Source organism: Cynocephalus volans, chromosome 9, assembly GCF_027409185.1.
Source record: "Cynocephalus volans isolate mCynVol1 chromosome 9, mCynVol1.pri, whole genome shotgun sequence".
Taxonomy (NCBI): Eukaryota; Metazoa; Chordata; class Mammalia; order Dermoptera; family Cynocephalidae; genus Cynocephalus; species Cynocephalus volans.
This window is the reverse complement of record NC_084468.1, coordinates 99,149,464-99,168,124: the sequence shown is the minus strand read 5'-3', so window position 1 is coordinate 99,168,124 and position 18,661 is coordinate 99,149,464. Positions and strand designations below refer to the sequence as shown.

Genomic DNA, 18,661 nt, shown 5'->3' with positions numbered 1-18,661 from the left:
TGTCTTAGCTTACATTGTATTCTGAAGGTTTTATTCATGGAGGCTTTGAAGAAAAAGTAGGGGTGAAAACAAGTGTATGCTGGTCTCAAACTTCAACAAGAATACAGTTTTTTTTGTTCAATAAATGAAAAAAAAAAAAAAACCCTGGAATTCTGACAACTGTCAGAGAACCTATCTGTCAAAATCTGTCCAACAAAATAAGCAGCTTGCCCATATGACTTCATGCACTTAAATTCCCAATAAATAAATGAAGGTAAACATAGAAACCAAGCAGCACAATAAACACGTGTAAGCCACTGGCACTCTGCTTAGGCTTAGAATTACTAACCCAAAGGTATAGAAGTATCTCCTGTTTCTAGCAGAACTTTCTGTAGGAAGACAAAATTTCCTCTAGCTATGATTTAACCAATAGTGCATCTCCCTGGCATCAAAAAAGGTGAGCTAAGAATAATATTAGACTCATTTTGCAGACAAGTTGAGATGCAGAGGCCAATCAGATGTTATGGGTTTGACCCAAAGCCAGAGATGGGGTTAAGAACATAATTTTAGATTAGAGTCATTTAGATCGAATCACTCTTTCCTAATGGAATGTTATTTTTAAAAAAGAAAACTCAATTTGCTTAACATATATTAAAATACCCAACTTATATTTCTACATTCTTCTCTGCTAAAGGAAAACATGTAAATTCTAAACCAAATTATACTTTAAATACAACCTGGTATCTACTGTCCAGAAATATGGTCAGCAAGAAAAAGTAATTGAAATTGGATACTCAAGTTAGGGTCACGAGAAGTGAAGGGTTGACATAGGAAGCGTAAGAGAGAGAATCGGATATTCATCAAGAATGAGAGGAACAGACCTGTATAAAGTATGTGGAATGCAGAATTATTTATCAAAATTTATTTATGTGTATAGAACAGATGAAATACATGAATTATCCAGATAATTATTTCAAGACTATACTTCACTTAGCCTATGGATGCATAGGCTAAATTTGGTAATTTTTAAGCCCAGATAGCACGTATGAAACATTTTTACTAGTATTCATTTAAGCCAAAAACTTGAGAGATAAATAATTCTGTGCAAAGGCAAACTTGGAATAAAAGCCCATTCATGCAATGAATTAATTATGTGAGATAACTACCAAAATCAGGACACAGTTCTCATATGCCTGGATCTTTCCTAATTTTAGTTCAGTCCTGCTAGCAGATGTCACCCTCATAGTGAATAAAAACATGTGTAGGCCTTAAGCCCAAAGATACATTGTATCACTTTTTTCTCCCCAAAAGAATTCAATTCTTTCATGTAACTCATCTTTTACTACTAAGCCTTATGTTAATGCTTTAAAAACACTTTGAAATAGAAAATGTTTTTGAATTCTATTTCATTTTCAAAGGAAAAATAATATCTAATTTAATTTATATTGCATCGAATTTAAATTAAACAGATTCTCACACTTTTTAGTGTAAAAGACTCATCTAGGGAGTTATTTAAAATGCAGATTCTTGCTTCCATTCCTCTCCTAGGGATTCTTTCTCTCCAGGAGTTCTGATGAGAGATGAAGCTCCCTAATTAATTCTGAGCTACACATAAACCACATTTTGAGAATAAATGGTTTAAATAAATTTCTTAAGATGGTTCCCAGCCCTTCACAACTTTAAGACTCACTTAATGATAAAGAAAATACTGTGATGCAATCTCATGCCCGTCAGGCATTTGGACATTTAGAAACAGCAGTAGGTTTAGGCACATGGTTCTTTTTCTGAGTCATTCCTAAAATAAATCTGAAGAAATATAATTTGTAAATTATCCCTCCTCTAATGAGAAAAATTTGTTTCGGGAGCTAAATCCCACTCAATATCACAGTTTGTGTGCACATCACGTGACAGCTTGGAGATCTAGCAAGACTGCAGGCTCCAGCACATCCAGCTGTCTCCAGCTCCAGGCAGACTTGCCCAGACTCTGTTAATCCCTATCACTAGTCTTTACATCTAAATTTACTAATTTTGAAAAGCTACATCAGATATATAGCTTCACTACAGCATTCATTTTTCATAGCAAGAGAGCTTCCAATGATAAAATTAGGCCTTAAGGTCAAATAGCTAGCATTGGAACCGTGTACAAATTCTTTTGGATTCATCAGCCAGACTTTGAAAGGGACAGGGGTTCCCCACGACCCAAGTTAATTAATTTGGCAAAACTTTTTGTTTTGAAGTGAAAACAACAACAACAACAACAACAGAGAAATGGAAACTGGAAGGTTTGTAGCTTTATTAGTTACAGGTAGGCAAGGAAATGGAGAGAGAGGAAAGTTTTACCTTTTCGAAAGCTGAATCTTCATCGTGTCTTTCAAAGGTTGGTGGTTGGTCATCAGCAGACTCCACTATCACGAGGCTGGTTTTCCGTGGAGAACTCTCCTGCCCATGCTCTGGGGGCTCCTCGGGTTCTTGTACAATGGGAGAGCCTCCGCGCTCGCTCGACGTTGGGGTCTGGAGGTACAGCCGCTCCTCCTCAGGAGGGGTACTAATTTCCTCGGGTGTCTTGCTGGGAGAGTCAGGTACTACTGTAGCCTTCTGAGTCTCTGACACTTCTGTTCCTGGGGTTGTCACACTGGAATGAAAAAGCCAATTATACCCCAGGAGCATCCACGTTTGTCCTCCTGCTCTAGCAATTGGAAAGGAAGATGGAGTTCAACTTCATAGTCCATCATAATCAAAATAGGCTTTATAAATTTGGCCAAGAAATGAAATTTGAAGAAAAAGATAAAATATAGTGTTATAGCTTATTGATCTAGCATTGACAGAGTGATAAAGTCCAAACATGAAAATTATCTTAAAATGTATTAGTCTCCTAACCTGTTCCTAAGTGTGTAAATTATAATTTCATCTTTTCTTTGATAGCTCAAGGTAATATAGAGGATCTGAGGAGTTTTACACAACAAAGATTTGTAGATAATAAGGCTTTTGGAGCAAGAATCAAAATTTGGCAGAATTAAATAAATACCCCTATTAATATAGTATCATAATTGTAAATATAGGGAGATTCTTATTTTATCTCTAAAAAACTGTATTACATAATAGAGGGATCTGTTGACACTGAAACTTTTTATATTGATACAGTTTGGAATTACATCAATGGAACCTTTCATAATCTCAATTTCTAAATAAGAAAATTCTTTGCTTTTTCTGCTCCTTTTTTCGTATTTAATGAAATTTTCTGTCACTCCATAGATAGTAAGTGCCAAAAGTGCCTCTCGGATATCCCCTCCTTTTCTTCCCCTCTTTTCCTTTGTCCTTCTTTCTTCTCCTTACCTCTTCTTATGGTCTCCTCTAAAACCTACAGGTTGGTGGGGGACAGGTGGCTCAGTGGAAGGAGAGGTCATTTCATTACCCATTTCACCTTCTTCTCATACTCCAGTGACCCCAGAACAAAACTCACTTTATGATGAAGAAATGCTGTAATGCAATCTCATTGACATACTATTCTCAGATTTCAGGGTTAGGGACATGTTTCCTTTTCTCATGCTCTGTTTTCTTTTTCCGGACAACCAGTGTCATTTAAACAACTCTCTTTCTCCTTTGCTTCCATAAAGCCCAGAACTTAAGTTCTGAGCTGAACTGTGCTCTGCAGCTTCCTTCAGTCGAAAGCTCTCTAGACTTTTCTTTATTCCCACCCCAAGCCCACCCCACCTCACATTTTAATGGTCTTTTATTCCATGTGCATAATTTGTGTTATATTTATATTTTCATAGTTAGCCACCTCATAGCCTTGTTGAAATACACTGCGGGCTGCCGTAGCTACATGGTCACTGTGCATGCTCCAAACCAACCAGATTTGAAGCATTCCAGAACAAATGAGGTGCACAATCCTACAACTAATAACTGTGCTGTCTACATGAAATTTTGCAGTTTAAACAATGTTTTCACAGGCATATCTTTGACCTTTGACCCTGTGAGATAAGTAAAATAGATATAATTTTCATAATTTATAGATGTAGAAATGAAGATTCAAATCAGTTAAGGACTTGTCTGATGTCACAGAACTGGAAGTTGGTTCAAGCAGGTCTGTGCCACACAATCCTGTCACAATTATGTCTCAAATATTTCACTTTTTTTTTTTATATGGCTAGAGCATTTGTTATTGGTGGGGGTCACTCAAAAATTATTTTAAAATTATTTGTGCTTGTATATGCCCAGCACCTAACCATATTGGCCTGTTAACTTTCGAACTGTATTTGATAGGCTTTCTTTTAAAACTCACAAGTATTCCTGCTGATATTCGAGAGATGACTCTTCAGGCAGGTCTTGCATCTTCCCTGAGAAATCCTGTTGAACTTGCTCCTCATGAGTTTGGGGAAAAGGTGCTGTTACTGAGCCGTCCCCCTCAGTTTTGGGGATGGAATCCTGAAAAGTGGAATAACCGACAGAAATGTCTTCCTCGGAGACGATGGGAGGGTGATCACAGGGCTCGCTTTCTTTAGAAACAGCTTGCTCCTCTGTCTGCTTGTCCTGTGCAGTGCGTAGCTCCTCCTGAAGGACTGAGAACCCTACAGGGGAGAACAATTGAAAGTAAGCATTTAATTGCAGCTCACCTATATTAAATGGGCATTAATTAAGTAACCACCATGTCCCATTTCCTCAGATAGGCCCACAGGTTGCAAAGATGAACATGACATTGCATCTGCCTTCAAGCTGCTGGTCATCTAGGGGAACCTAGACAAGGAAGATTCAATTCAAATGCAGTGTGACTGGGCCACAGGTGCCAGCCAATGAATGTGGGGGCACCTAACTCAGAATTTGGAAAGGAAATGCTGAGAGTCTAATATCTTAAGGAGACCTAATGATAGGTAGAACTTGACTGTGACAGTCAAGGCATAGAATTTAAGTGGTAAGAGGACTGAGAGTTAATAATAATGATAAATAGCTAATACATTTTGAATATTTATTCTGTGTCAGGCACTGTCCTAAGAGCTTTGCAAGTATTAACTTGTTTAATCCTCATCACAACACTCCGAGGTTAGTACTCTTTTTATGTAGTCTCTCTGCCAGGCTGAGGAATTTCATTATATCCAGAGCAACGAGGAGTCATTGAAGGATTTTTAGCAGAGGAGTAATCAACACTCATCTATTCATTCATTCAACACATATACATTCAACATCAGCTATGCAGTAGATGCTGGATATACAGCACTGAAAAAGATAGAAAAAGCTTTTGTCTTCACTGAACTTGCATTTCTGCAGATACCTATTTATGATAAATATTGGGAGAAAAGTAAACTAGGGTAAAGGTGCTAAATAAATAGGGCTAGTATTTTAGACAGACTTGTCAGGAAAGGCTCCCCTTAGGAAGTGATATGTGAGCAGTGACCTAAATAAAGTAAGAGGGAAAGGTATCTGATGATCTGAGGGAAGAACACTCCAGGGTGGAGGGAACAGAAGGTGCCAGAGCCCTGCAGGAGGATGCTGGGGTGCTCAGGGAACAGCAAGGAGGCCAGGCATCTGGGACTAATGGAGTAGGGGGAGGAGAGGGGGACAAGCTATGAGGTTCTGGCTGAACACTAATACACAACAGCATTTAAATCTATGGGAAGTAAGAAGGCACAGAAAAAGAGACTGAGGAGGAATAGCCAGTAAAGCAGGAAAAAAAGTGTTACAAAAAGTAAATGAAGAAAATGTTTTAAGAAGAAGGGATTAATTATTTGCGTCAAATGTTACCAAGGATGAAGTAAGGTGAAGACTGAGAGCTGCCCACTGGATTTTGCAGTGAGAATGCAACTGAACTGTTAAATTCTACAAGACTGAATAAAGTGGATTACAGAGACAGTTCTAGAGAGAATGAGAAGAGAAGAAGTAGAGAGAGGAAGTACAGACTATTCTTGTGAAAAAGTTTCCTATAAAATGGGTAGAAGAAACAGAGCAGTAACACTCTGGCGGCATGTAGGGTGAAAGGAGTTATTCGCTTTTTTTTTTTAAAAAAAGATGGGACCTATTAAAATGCTTGTTTTAATGTTGTTGGACATGGTCCAGTTGTAAGAAGCCAGAATTAATACTTGCAAGAGGTAAGTTCTTCATGGGGTAAAAGTAATGAAATCTAGTACAAAAGACATGATGCCTTTGCAAAACAAGAAATTTCATCCATTGTAGTAGGAGGAAAGGTAAAGTAGACTTTGTGGTAGAAGAATATGAACATTTGCTTCTGATTATTCCTATTTTTCTAAGAAATATAAAACTTGGTCATCAGCTGAGAATAAATAAGGAGAAGAGAAATTTTGGAGGTTTGAAGGAAGAAAAGAAGGTACACGGTAGAGGTGAGAGAGAGAGAAAGATTGAGCATGCAAATGAATGAGGATAGATCAGAGAAACTTTAATACTGAGAAGGTGGTAGGGCCAATGGTTGGAAGTCCCAAGTGGATCTGAAGAATTGTTGATCCAGGAATAAAAGAAGAAGTAAATGCTGTAAGTTAGGACTTAGAAGTAGTGCAATCACATGGTCTTGGCAATGACATAGTCTTGCTGTGAAATAGTCTTGGCTGTGAGCAAAGAAATGATAAAAATAGTAAAAAATACAAGTATCAGAAAAGCTATCACAAAACTGAGGACAGATAATTAGATGGATCACCCATGTCGATGGTGAAATTACAAAGACTGAGTGGATGTTGTGGGGGTGGCTATAAAATGTGCAGGGATGTCTCTGGGAAGCAAGGAAACAATGTATGATCACCAAAGGCCATGGTCTACCTTCTGGAAAGAGAGAGACAGTAGGTCCAGTGCCTGACTTAACCACATACATGTGTGCACATGTGCGCGTGAGCACGCACGCGCACACACACACACACACACACACACACACACACACACACACACACACACACACTCTGCTTGACCTTCGCTATGATCCAGTGCAATGGTCTGTTCAATTTCCGCATAGCTATGACTGATGCGCTCCTGTAGAGGTTCTGTGCTGGTCTCCATCAGATGAACAATATCCATTCGGTTGATCTTGGTGAGACATTCAATGAGGCTGGTATCTGAGATATTAGAGAAAAAACAGTTACCATATCTGAGTGGCACTCTTTTTAAAATCTCTTTTTATTTAGTTGCCTTACTAAATTTTTGATATTTGTACAGGAAGCAACCAAAACCCAGTTAACAGTTTTTGTAAAAATAAAGAGATACACACAAAAAAGTTGGCACAGCATGGGCACAAGCCCTAAAAGGAGAGTTGCTACGTAACATACAGGACACCCAGTCAAATTTGAATTTCAGATTAAAAAACAATACTTTTTTAGTAGAAATACATCCCAAATATTACATGGGACACACTTATACTAAAAAGCATTTGTTGACTGTCTGAAATTGAAATATAACTGAGTGCCCTTCTATTTTTTATTTCTAAATCTGAGAATCCTGCTGAGAATGTAAAGAGAAGGAATGATAAATGTAGACTGGATATACATAGGAGAGTTCCCTAAGCTCTTCAGAAGACATTACAGGAAGTGGCAAATTTAGACCAGCTGAGGAATGAGAAGAACTTATGGTCTGTATCACTTACCATTTTTTTCAATGTGGTCAGAATATCATATATAAATTACTATGTAGAGTGTCTACTTGACATTTTTTCCCCACTTAAGTTATTTAGGAGTAAAGCAAGCAGGAACTGAAGATAATGCACAACCAATGAAATAAGCAATTGCATCCACTATCAATATTTAGAAATTTTTAGGACTTGAACAACACTCCTGTGAGCAGCCAGTGCTGGTATCATTTCCCACTTGTCAATGCTAGTCATGGGCGTATAGTGCAAGGTCTTTTATGCAACGTGTATATTTTAAAAATGGCAATAGCTTATTCTTGTTTGCTTATAGTAGTACTTCAGATTGATGGCATTTGTTATTTTATTATTTGACTGAATTTGCAAGAATGGGGTTGTTGAACAGGACATTTCCAGCGTTAGTCTAATACCTATTACATATAGTTCCCCACCTACCTGTAGCATGTTTCCCATCCCTTTCTAGCCAGTACTTCAATAGTGCATGACTCTGGTCTTGAAGGGAGTTTGGGTTCTCAATTCGAATTTGATGAATTTGCTCCTCAGTGAAATCCAGTTCTCTTGCTAATTCTAGAAGAGAAAAACAGTACTTTGCAAACCCATTAACTTCAAGGTTTGAGTTTCTACACTTTCCTTTGTGATTTTGTAAATTATGTATTCTTTGTATTGCTGTTTTGGGTTTTTAACATTTTATTTCTACATATTAGAAGTGACTTATATGTGCTTTGTTCTTCTAATACTAATTGTAAGTCTTTTTCCCTCAAAATTAAGTATAGAATTGATCACTGTGATAGTGGAAATAGTAAGTGTGAAGCAGTGATGACAAAATATGTACAATTCAGGTCCATTTGATTACAAAATGAAGACATGTGAATAAAAGGTCTGGGAAGCACTAATTGACCTACAGAAGAAGCCACTACATTTTCCTTTAAATTCTGCCATTAAACATTTAGTGTGGATGCTTGTACATTATGGAGTGTGTGCGTGTAAATGGGGTGACCTCCTTGAAGGGCAATTTGACAATATCTTTTGAAATTAAAAACATACATATCCTCAACCCAGCAATTCTACTTCTAAGAATATGCCCTATAGATATACTCACAAAAGTATACCAATGCATAAGGATGTGTATTGTCATTAACAGGAACAAACCTAAAATCCATCAACAAAGGTCAATGATAAAATTATGAAACCTGCATACAGTGAAATTAAATAGCCATTTAAAAGAATTAAATTGATATGTCTATGCTGATAGAATATTTACAAGAAATATTAAGTAAAATTTTGCTTACTTTTAAATAATAGGCATAAATACATGAGAAAGTGTTAGTAATTACCTTTGAGGCACGGGGATAGAAGACCAGAAGTAGGTGTGAGAGACGTATTTACTACATTTTTACTTTTTATTTTATATCATTTTGTATGGTTGTAGAGATTCAATTTTTATTAAATATACACATATTACATTTAATATGTATACAGAAATACGTACATATTTAAGGAACACAATAAATAATTATGAATGTCACCTTTTTAATGTTAACCAGAAATATTTTGATATCATTCCCTTCCCTAAATCCCTTATTTAATTAAGTCTGATAAGTATTTTGTAATTACTTTACAATTATTAAAACTGAGCAAATGGCTATTTCTCCTGCTTCCTGTCATTTATTCTAAATTTTCAATTATCTTTAAGAGTAGTATGGACTCCTATTCATCACCAAATCTTTATTACCTTTATACTCTTTGTCTCAATGAAGTAGTCACAAGTGATATAAAAGAAAACCAGACTAAAAACAAAAGAAAGAAAGAAAGAAAGAAAGAAAGAAAGAAAGAAAGAAAGACAGCCAGAGATAGACATTCTTGCTTTAATATGTTTTTACAGGTAGATGAAAGGGTATAGTTTTTAAAACCTGCAAATCATGATCTGTAAAAAAAAAAATTTAGAATTCATTGTACCTTAATAAACTATGTAATATATAATTTCTATACTTAAGTATTCCCATTTCTCAAAAAACTAATGAAACATCTCATTCATATGTGTTTTAATGTTCACCCAAAGCAAATTTTAGTATTGTTTACTATGAAGGTATCTGATATAAGGTATCTGATATAAGGTATCTAAAAGAAGGGGCCCTGGTTATATCTAACAGTAGTTTTGAAACACAGTATCTCCCCCAAATTTAGATATCCACAACTGCCAAAGGGGGCTGGTGAAGGTTGGTGTATTCTCAAAATCTTCAGATCTGAAGTTCTATTATTCTAAATTTCAGAGATGATAAAATGCCTGCTCTGGGCTACACTGTTAGCTAATGCAGGGCCTGAATTTTCTAGTTGGTAGTTTATTACTCTTTTCACTTTGACACATGATCTTCCTTAAGTAAAGAGGGAAAAAAAAGACCTTTTCCATTGTTAATGACACTTGGCTGATGCAACTATGTCATTTAAACCAAGCAGGTTTTGTTGGAAAAATGGGTCACACTCATTTTACCTGTCCAGCTGAAGCCAAGGTGATCAGCAATATAAGCCAGCCTTTCCTCGATCCGTTCTTGCTCATCCTGTGCATCTACAGAAGGTCAAAAACAGAATGGCCAAAGATTGTCCATGACAGGAGAGGAACCACAGTAATGACTGATCCAAAGAAAGGAAGTCACTTATACAAATATTTGATAGGAGCACAAATTAGCTATTACATTTTAAGTCATATTAAATTGTGTGTCTGTCTGATTTCTGGGGTGGAATGGGGATTAAATCTATGAATTCTGAAAACCATCTGCTTCCATATCTCTTTAATCAAGACTAGTTATTGAACATAATTATATAAGTTGCTGATTTCTAGTAATCTTAGGACTTTACTTGTAAATTATCTGAGAGAATATTGCCCACCAGAAGACAATCATCTTGCTCATGAAACACCAGAAAAATCATAAATGAGATGCAGAAGTGGAGTAATTGGTTAGAACATCCTTTATTGCCTTTGGAGATATAGATCACTTCCAGGTCACGTCTGAAAGAAATCACATCAGAGATTCACGAGGTTGATCAGACCATTCTGGGTTTATCTAGCACGGCCAGAAACAACATCTGCCTTGGTCCTGGTGACCTTGGAAGAAGAGAGGATGAGAGCATGTGCACTTGTATGTGTGTGTTGTATTAGGATGCATATGTCTTTTGGGGAACGTTCTGCGTGCTTGCTACTAAGTAAGCTCATGTAATATTCACTCCCACTACCAACTATAACTTTCCCAGTTTTAACTCCCATTGATTGATGGGCAGCATTTAAGACCATAGTATCATGAAATTTTGTATAACCCAAATTTAAGAATAATAGTCTTCATTGTAGAGATATTGGAAGACCAGAGGCTACTTCTCAAAGCCATCCATGGTTTCCTCTTTTACAATTCAAAGAGCCATCATCCCCTCACAGTTAACTTAAATCGTGCAAAGTTTGAGTTTTTGTTGTCTGCTGCATCTAATCAAAGTACATTCTCCACTCATCTACCACATAAATGAACAGCATATTTTTACCTTGTGTTTGTTTGCTTAAAGTGTTTACCAGTGGTATCTGAAATCCAACCTTTCTGAATCAGAATCAGATCCACAACAATTGGATTTTCATGATATGCAAAATCTTCTTGAGCAAATGGCTTCCTAATGATTACAAAATTGTAAGTACAAATTATTTTAGAGTATGAAAGGTAAGAAGAAAAAGCAATGAGTCCTCAAACTGTGAAACAAAAAACCAATATATTCATGTGCAAAAGCAAAAGTGCTTAATTTGAGGCTAAGCCTGGGACTTCAGAACAACAAAACTCAAAGCTTGCATGGCCTTACGTGCAGCAGCTAAAGAAAAGCAAGATCACCATTGCCTAGTTATTATGTTTATGTTTTCCATAAGCATTCTCATTACTCAATCTTGAGATTGTTTTCATAGACAAGAGTACACAGAGAAAGCACAAAACACAAAGGGCTTACACAAACACATTAACCACTACAGAAAGCTTAAAGAAAATGAGACACAAATCACCAAATAAAACAAACGTTCAAAAAAACTATATCAAGTTTATGACATGCGTAGCACAGGGAATCCCAGTGGCTGGCAAATACCTTCAGCATGGTCATGGTCATGGTCATGGCCATTTTCATCAGGGATGCGTTCAATCAGAGTCTCAATGGACTCATCCCAAATGGGCCTTGTGTCAAAGATGTCCTCAGGAACTGAGTGCTCGGTCTCAACAGGTTGTAGATTTTCAATTACTGAAACTTCCAGGGCACTACTACTTTCATCATCTGAAGCTAATTCCTGCTCCCTTTCTGACTGTGTAAGTCTATCCACTAACTTGGAAGCCTCATCACTAATCTCCTCAAAGAATTCTATGGAGTTTCTGTAAAGGTCAAAGAATTGCTCCTTATTTTCTTTTGTGGGGCTCATGCCCTCCCTGCAGGAAGATGTGGTGCTTCTGCTCTTAACTGGCAATCGGGATGCAAATATCTTTGGTCTTGTGGCCCCTTCTTCTGTCTCTAACTCAAGCTCCTCTGCCCTGTCTCTGCTCTCAATTTCTGTCTCAGTGTAACTTCTAGTTTTCACTGCGCATTTGGTCACTGGGTCCAAAGGACTAGCATCAGATTCAGATTTGCTTCTATTGTCTGCTTCTCTGCTTGTCATGTCCTGTCCCTGAGGAGTCTTCTGCAGAGATGAGTCTAGATGTGAGAGCTGCTGCTCCAGTCTTTGGACGGGTGCTTTGATGGGGATTTTGGACTTTGGTTTTGCTTCATCTTCCTTACTTTCCTCCTCCAGACTGGATAGAAAATCTTCAGAAAATGAACGCTCATACTCCACAGACGGAGGTGCTGGGGATGAAGTGGGTATAGTTCTTACAGGAATTTTGGATTTGCTTTCAGTAGAAGGCACGTTCTCCATGGGTGCAGTAGGGATTTCAATCACTGATTTCTGTTCCTCTGGGGAAGAATCAGGAGAATCATCATCCCGATCTGAATACACAGACCTGGTGACTGTGGAAAAATCTAACTGAACTTTTACAACTGTTTCGGGGGCGTCAGGGCACGTTATCTGCTGCACACTAGACTGAAGAGGTGTATCACTCACTTGCATGGTGGGGAGGTCCTCGGCCCCTGCAGAAATAGCCTCTTTCATTGACATTTCAGTGGAGGCCGAAATCCCCATTTGGGAGTTAAGTTCAGCTGGAGCAGGTATTTCCTCTACTTCTTCACTCAGGTCATCTGGAAGTAAGTCTGCTTCATCATCCACTGTTTCTTTTGATTCTGAAAGTGCTAATGACTCAGCTGATGTCTCTCGCTGTATGGGCTCAGCTCCAGTAGCCTCTTGTTTCCTGTCTTCAGAGAGAGTCTCTTCCCTGGATTCCTGACCAATTTGGAAAAAGTGAAAATTTTCATCTGCATAGGACCTTTTGGTCATATCAATGGCACCACTTCGGGTCATCTCAAACAATTTTCCTTCCTGAAAGAGAAATGGGTTTTGCTCACTTGTTGGGGTCCCCTCTTCAGTTGGAGTCCTAGCAGGAGTGGTGTCAGGGGTGGTACCCTGTGATTGTCTGTCTACCATCAAACCAAATATCTTTTGTTCTTCCTCTTTTACTCGGGCCTCAAAGGCTTCATCATCTTCACGGATTTCACTCCAGGAATCACAATCCACATCAGTTTTTGTGATGATGACTTTGCTTATTTGTTCACCAATGACTGCTGGTGTATTTGGTACAGTAGGCTCTAAAGATGAGGAGGCTCTATCTGTTTGCATTTCCCATGCGGTATTTTCTTGTTTGGATTCTATCTCCATGTTCCGGCCCTCAAAATTAGATTCTTTGCTTGAAACAGTTCTACTAGAGGAGGCTTCCACTACCACGTCTTCAACAGAAGAAGCAATAGTAGCAGAATATGTTTCAGAAGAGTGAAAACTTGGGGTGTGAGTCGCATCTGTTTGGGTTCTGCTTTCCTCACTAGAGAAAAAAGACTGGGAAGGGACATTTTCATAAGGGCTTATGATTTGAGGGTTATAGATTTCATCGGTCTCAGCTAGGTCAGACACTGGCACATCCACGGAAAGTCTATCTGTTTTAGTAGTAGTGGATGATAAGTCCTGAGTGGAACAGTCAAAGCTCTCCAATGTTTGGTCAGTTTTTGTGACCTCCATTTTTGTAGCAGAAGATGTAGAGGATATGTCTTCCTCTAATTCTTTTCCTTCAGATACTGGACAATGAGGCAAAGGAGAAATCGATGAAGAGCTTTCACTGGGGCAATGTGCTTGTGGAGATTCCACCATAGAAACATCAGGCTCTTCTTCTGCATCTTTTTCATGAGTGTCTTGGAGAGCTAAGGATTCTTTATGGATGACTACCTGCTCATCGACATCATCACCAGTCGAACTCTGGAGACCTGAAGAGACAGGAGTGGCTGAGCTGCTAGGACTTGTGGCCTTACACCCATAGCCATCACAGATTTTTGGGTGATCAGTGTCTCTGTTTAGATCATCATAAGACCTATCTGTGTCATCAGTGAAAAGAGTGTGACTGTCTTTAGCTAGATGGGATTCGCAACCTTTTTCTTCTTCTGCTTTACTCGGCTCTTCCTGAGTATCTTCATTCATCTTGAAAGTATATTGTTTGGAAACTATAGGCTGGAATTGTACTTCTTCAGGACTGGAATTGGAGTCCATGGTGGATGGAAGTGGGGAAGGAGGTTGCACTCGAATAACTGGTTCTGGTAAAAGGCCTGAATCAGCACCTTTTTTCAGCTGTGTCAATTCAGGCTCACTTTCTGAGGAGGAAGAAACCTTTCTGCTCTCTGAAGCCACTAACACAGGGACATTGCTCTCACCCTCCACACTCTGCATGTGTTTTGATTCATCCACATCTGCTAAACAGTCAGCATCTGGTTCAGAAGATGAAGAAGATTCTTCTTGCTTGGGTTCTTTTCTGTAGTCCCTTTTCTGCTTTGCTTCTTGTTCAAGTTCATCAAACATTTTTATTTTGGTTACCATTTTAAACATTTCCTCTTCAGGTGTGAACCTCTTTTTCTCCCCATTTTCTGAGTCATCCTCCTCTGCACACTCAGGAATCACAGCTGGCTTTGGAGCACTTGCGTCTGTGGCTTTAGGTGTGACCTCATAGCTAATTTCTTCAGAGCTGGGAGTGTCAGGAGAAAGGGGGCTCTTCCCGGAGCTCTCCATGAGCGACGTCTGCTCCAGACTGTCATCCTCAGCACTGCCGTCAGGGTCTCGGAGCAGCCGGGACCGCACGGAGGTCACTTCTGTAAAGAGTTCTGTTTTGGCAACAGTTGCAGGAAGGGGAAAGTGACTTGGGAGAATTCCAGCCTTCATCTTTGGTTCAACAGGGCTGCTTTCAAGAGAATCACGGCAAGGGGATTCTTTCAGAGGGCTTGGTTCCAGAGAATCAGGAGTTTTGTGTGAGGAGTTATCCTCTAGCACAGGGCTGGCTTCCAGAGAGTCTTTGTGGCTTACTGCTAATGACTCATCGGCCACAGGGCTGAGGATTTCACTATCTCGGCTAGGGAGTGCAAGTTCTAACCCTTGGGGACTTCTAATGACTCCCTGGGGCTTTGATTCAGTTCCTGCGTCGGTCTTTACAGAAGTGTCAGGCAGGGGAGAGGCTGTTGTCTCATCTGAGATGGCTGGAGATCCCTGAGACTCACTATCAATTTGTGTCTCGTGGGCTGAACTACCAAATGCAAGTTGCCCTTCATCAGAGGACACTTCCTCAGTCAGTGCCTTGGGTGTTTCTTTTGCTAATAATACACTAGAGCTGCCAGGGTAATCACCTTCTTGTTCGGGGCATATGTCTTTGGAAGGGTCTAGGTCGAGGGTCACCTGAGAACACGCAGTAGAGGGCTCTGAGCCCTCGGTGACTGCAGCCTCTTGCTCTTCGGAACCAACAGTCATGTCTTTGGCTGTGGGATGTTCTTTTTCTGACTGAATTTCTTCTGATGTTTCTAACTTGGTGGTTTCCTTTGTTTCCCCAATTTGCTCCTCACTTTTCTTTGGTGAGAAGGAAAGGCTTTCTGGGCTTGTCTCAGGGGTCTCTGCTAGGCCCTCATGCTTATAGCTTTCTTCTGAACTAATCTGAGGTGTCCCCTCCATCAGGCTGCCACACGGAGAGCCTGCTATCCCTTCGTGCTTTAGGCTCTCAGAACTGCCATCTAAAGCACTGCTCTGTAAAGACAGAGCTGGAAGGAACTCATCTTTCACGTAATCTAGTGGAAATGTTGTGTTGAAAGGGCTAGTGAGCACTTGGTCTAAGTGAAGCTGTGCCTTTTCAGTCTCTTCTCTCAGGCAGAATTGTTGGTACTTGTCATTGTCTTCCAACTCTTGCTTAATGACATCAGAAAAGTCAGTGGAGGTCTTCCTGTCTGGGCTGATCTGGAGATCCATGTCTCCCTGTTCATCAACCAGCTTTTCTTTGGGGACTTCGCTCTCTCCATGGCTTTCTTCTTCAGGTGCTGACTGAATGGGTTCAGGTGTTTGGTGGCGGAGAGCTTTCTCCTTTTCTCCAACTGCATCTTCTCTCTTAAACCCTAGGGAGGAAGTGCGGACCCCTCTTTTGGACTCTGAAGCTCCCGTTACCAGGAATCTCTGGCCTCGCTTAATTGTCTGGCTCTCTGTTTTCTGCATCTCTCTCTGAGTTATCTGTCCCCTTTCTTTTTCTGCTCGAACTTTCCCTTTTTCTTGTGGCTGCTTTTGTTTTGCTGATTTGTGCTCAAAGAGCCCAGTTTTATGTTTAGATGGGTCCTGACCTGACTGGAAAGCTTTCATCAGCTCCCGAACAGACATTGTTTCCTCTATTCTTTCTGTTTTTGAGGTGGGGGATACAGGTGGTTGCTTTTCTGTTTTCCCAGATGGTGACACAGGCAGGTGCTTCTCAGTTTTCCCAGCAGTTGACACAGGTGGATGCTTTTCCGTTCTCAGAGAGGGGGAAACAGGCAAGCGTTTTTCTGTTCTCCCAGGTGATACTGGTGGATGTTTCTCCATTCTCCCAGATGGTGATACAGGTGTACGTTTGTCTGTCTTGCTTGAAGGTGAAACAGGTGGGTGTCTTTCTATTTTTGTAGATGACATGGGGGAGTGTCTTTCCGTTTTTGTTGACGGTGATACAGGTGAGTGTTTCTCAAGTTTACTTGATGATGACACAGGCGAATGTCTTTCAGTTTTTGCAGAGGGTGACACAGGAGAGTGTTTCTCGGATTTACCTGATGGTGATACTGGAGGGTGCCTTTCTGTTTTTGCAGAGGAGGAAAGAGAAGAGTGTTTTTCTGTTTTGGAGGAAGGAGATGCTGGCACATGTCTCTCTGACTTCAGAGAGGGTGACGCAGCCGGATGGGTCCGGTGGGTGGTCTTTTTTGGCACGTCCTCTTTGCCTTTGACTCTGACAGGCAACTTGCTTCGACCTTTCTGTTCATCTTCCACTCGCTTCTGAAGGGCCTTTACTTTATCCTTTATGGAACCAATGGGAGTTTCTTCTATCAAAGGAGATGTGGCTTTTACAGTGGGAAGAGGTTCAGGGGCTAAACCTGGGTCTTCATCTAATGACTCTTCTGAGCTACATTTTTTAAGTTCAGTTTTTTCTGCACTAGCCTGTACACTTTCTTCTTTTTGTTTTTGCTTTTCTTTTAATTTCCTTCTCACTGGCTTCTTTATTCCCAGGCTTGGTTTGGGTTGTTTCTGTGCACTCTGTGTCTCATCTGGGGATATATCTTTCCCTTCATTTTCAGAGCTCCTGTCAGTGGCCAGAGCCTCCCATTTCCCCCCTGCCATATCCTGAACTGCCTGTGGCTGCTCTTCGTGAAGAGACACATAGGAATTTAGATCCTCAGTAAGGTAGTTCACTAGCTCAGTTGAGTCTTTCTCTGCTTTTAGTTTGGTCTCTTTACCTACTCTAACTTCTACACATGGATACTCAGTGATTTCTAAAGGTGCTCTTCGCTTAGCCTCTTGAATTTCCTCATCGCTGACAATAACCCATTCCTCATCTAGTAAATCTCGCTCAGAGTGAGAGCTCTGCACACTGCCTTCATCTCTTGTGCAAGTTCCACTTCTCAGGATTTCATTCACTTTCTCTAAGTCCTCTTTAACTCTTTCAACGATTTCGAAAGGCTCTCCTGGCTCTTCCTCAGCAGACTTCACCAGCTCCTTCACTTTAATAGCACCTGCCTTCTCAGACACATCTGTGGTCAAGATGGCGGTCATTTTGATCAAATCTTGTTTCATCTCAGAAACTTCAGAGAGCAAGTCCGGACTTGCTAGGACAGGAACTTCATTAACCAGGTGACTTTTCAGGACAGATGTTTCTGTAGATTCTGTCTCATCATCTTTGATGTGAATGAAAAACATTGAAAGTAAAATGGAAATCAAAAAAGAGATTGGCAAATGTATTCAAGACTGAAACGACACAGTGTCTTTTCCTGTTGTGGTGGGAAGGGCAACAAAATGGGCTGGGAATGGTGGATCCACAAGGTCTCAGGGTACAAAAGCAAAGCAAGGCTAACAGAAAAAAAAAAAAACTGAAAAGGAAAAATGAGCAGGAAATAACTTGCTTAATTTTCTCACTTGTAGCACATCCACACATACAACAAAGCAATAACAAGTAATCAAGACACACACACACACACACACACACACAAAACCCATCACAAATCAAAACAGAAAGAACACAGTGAAATTACAGAGAGGTATCTCAAGATTGTTCAAATGTTACAGATCAATGTTGAAACAAAAATAAAATTATGGGGAAAAAATAAGAAAAAAGCATTAGAAACTGCAGAAAGTTGATTTCCTCTAGGAGAAAGCCAGTAGTAGCAAACTCAGATTAACATCTAATGATGAACATACATTTTCTAATCATATAAAAATCTGGAATTCAGTATGTTTGGTTCTGCCAATATACAATGACAATATAAAATATCTGAATCAGCTGCAAACCGGCATTTCATCTAAGGGAAATTCACACCTAACAATGAAACAAACGGTCTGGTGCTTAGAGGCATGGTTCTTTCCTTGGAACAACCTCCTTGTTTAGACACGTAATGAACAGACCAAGGAGGGAAATAAAGGAAAGGAAAGAAAAC

The 18,661-nt window shown here is 39.7% G+C and overlaps 1 protein-coding gene across 4 annotated transcripts in view; it reads right to left on the bottom strand.

The window, feature by feature from the left end:
* ANK2 (ankyrin 2) overlaps positions 1-18,661 on the bottom strand; it is a 249,644-nt gene that overhangs the window by 8,959 nt on the left and 222,024 nt on the right. For 2 of the 4 annotated variants that reach the window (XM_063108814.1, XM_063108813.1), the window contains 6 exons: positions 11,657-17,905; positions 10,041-10,115; positions 7,988-8,119; positions 6,885-7,028; positions 4,262-4,547; positions 2,320-2,611 (listed from right to left, as the gene is read on the bottom strand). In XM_063108814.1, coding sequence (XP_062964884.1) covers positions 2,320-2,611; positions 4,262-4,547; positions 6,885-7,028; positions 7,988-8,119; positions 10,041-10,115; positions 11,657-17,905 — 7,178 coding nt within the window. The remainder of the gene's footprint in view (positions 1-2,319; positions 2,612-4,261; positions 4,548-6,884; positions 7,029-7,987; positions 8,120-10,040; positions 10,116-11,656; positions 17,906-18,661) is intronic. The other 2 variants (XM_063108815.1, XM_063108816.1) reach the window with 1 other exon arrangement.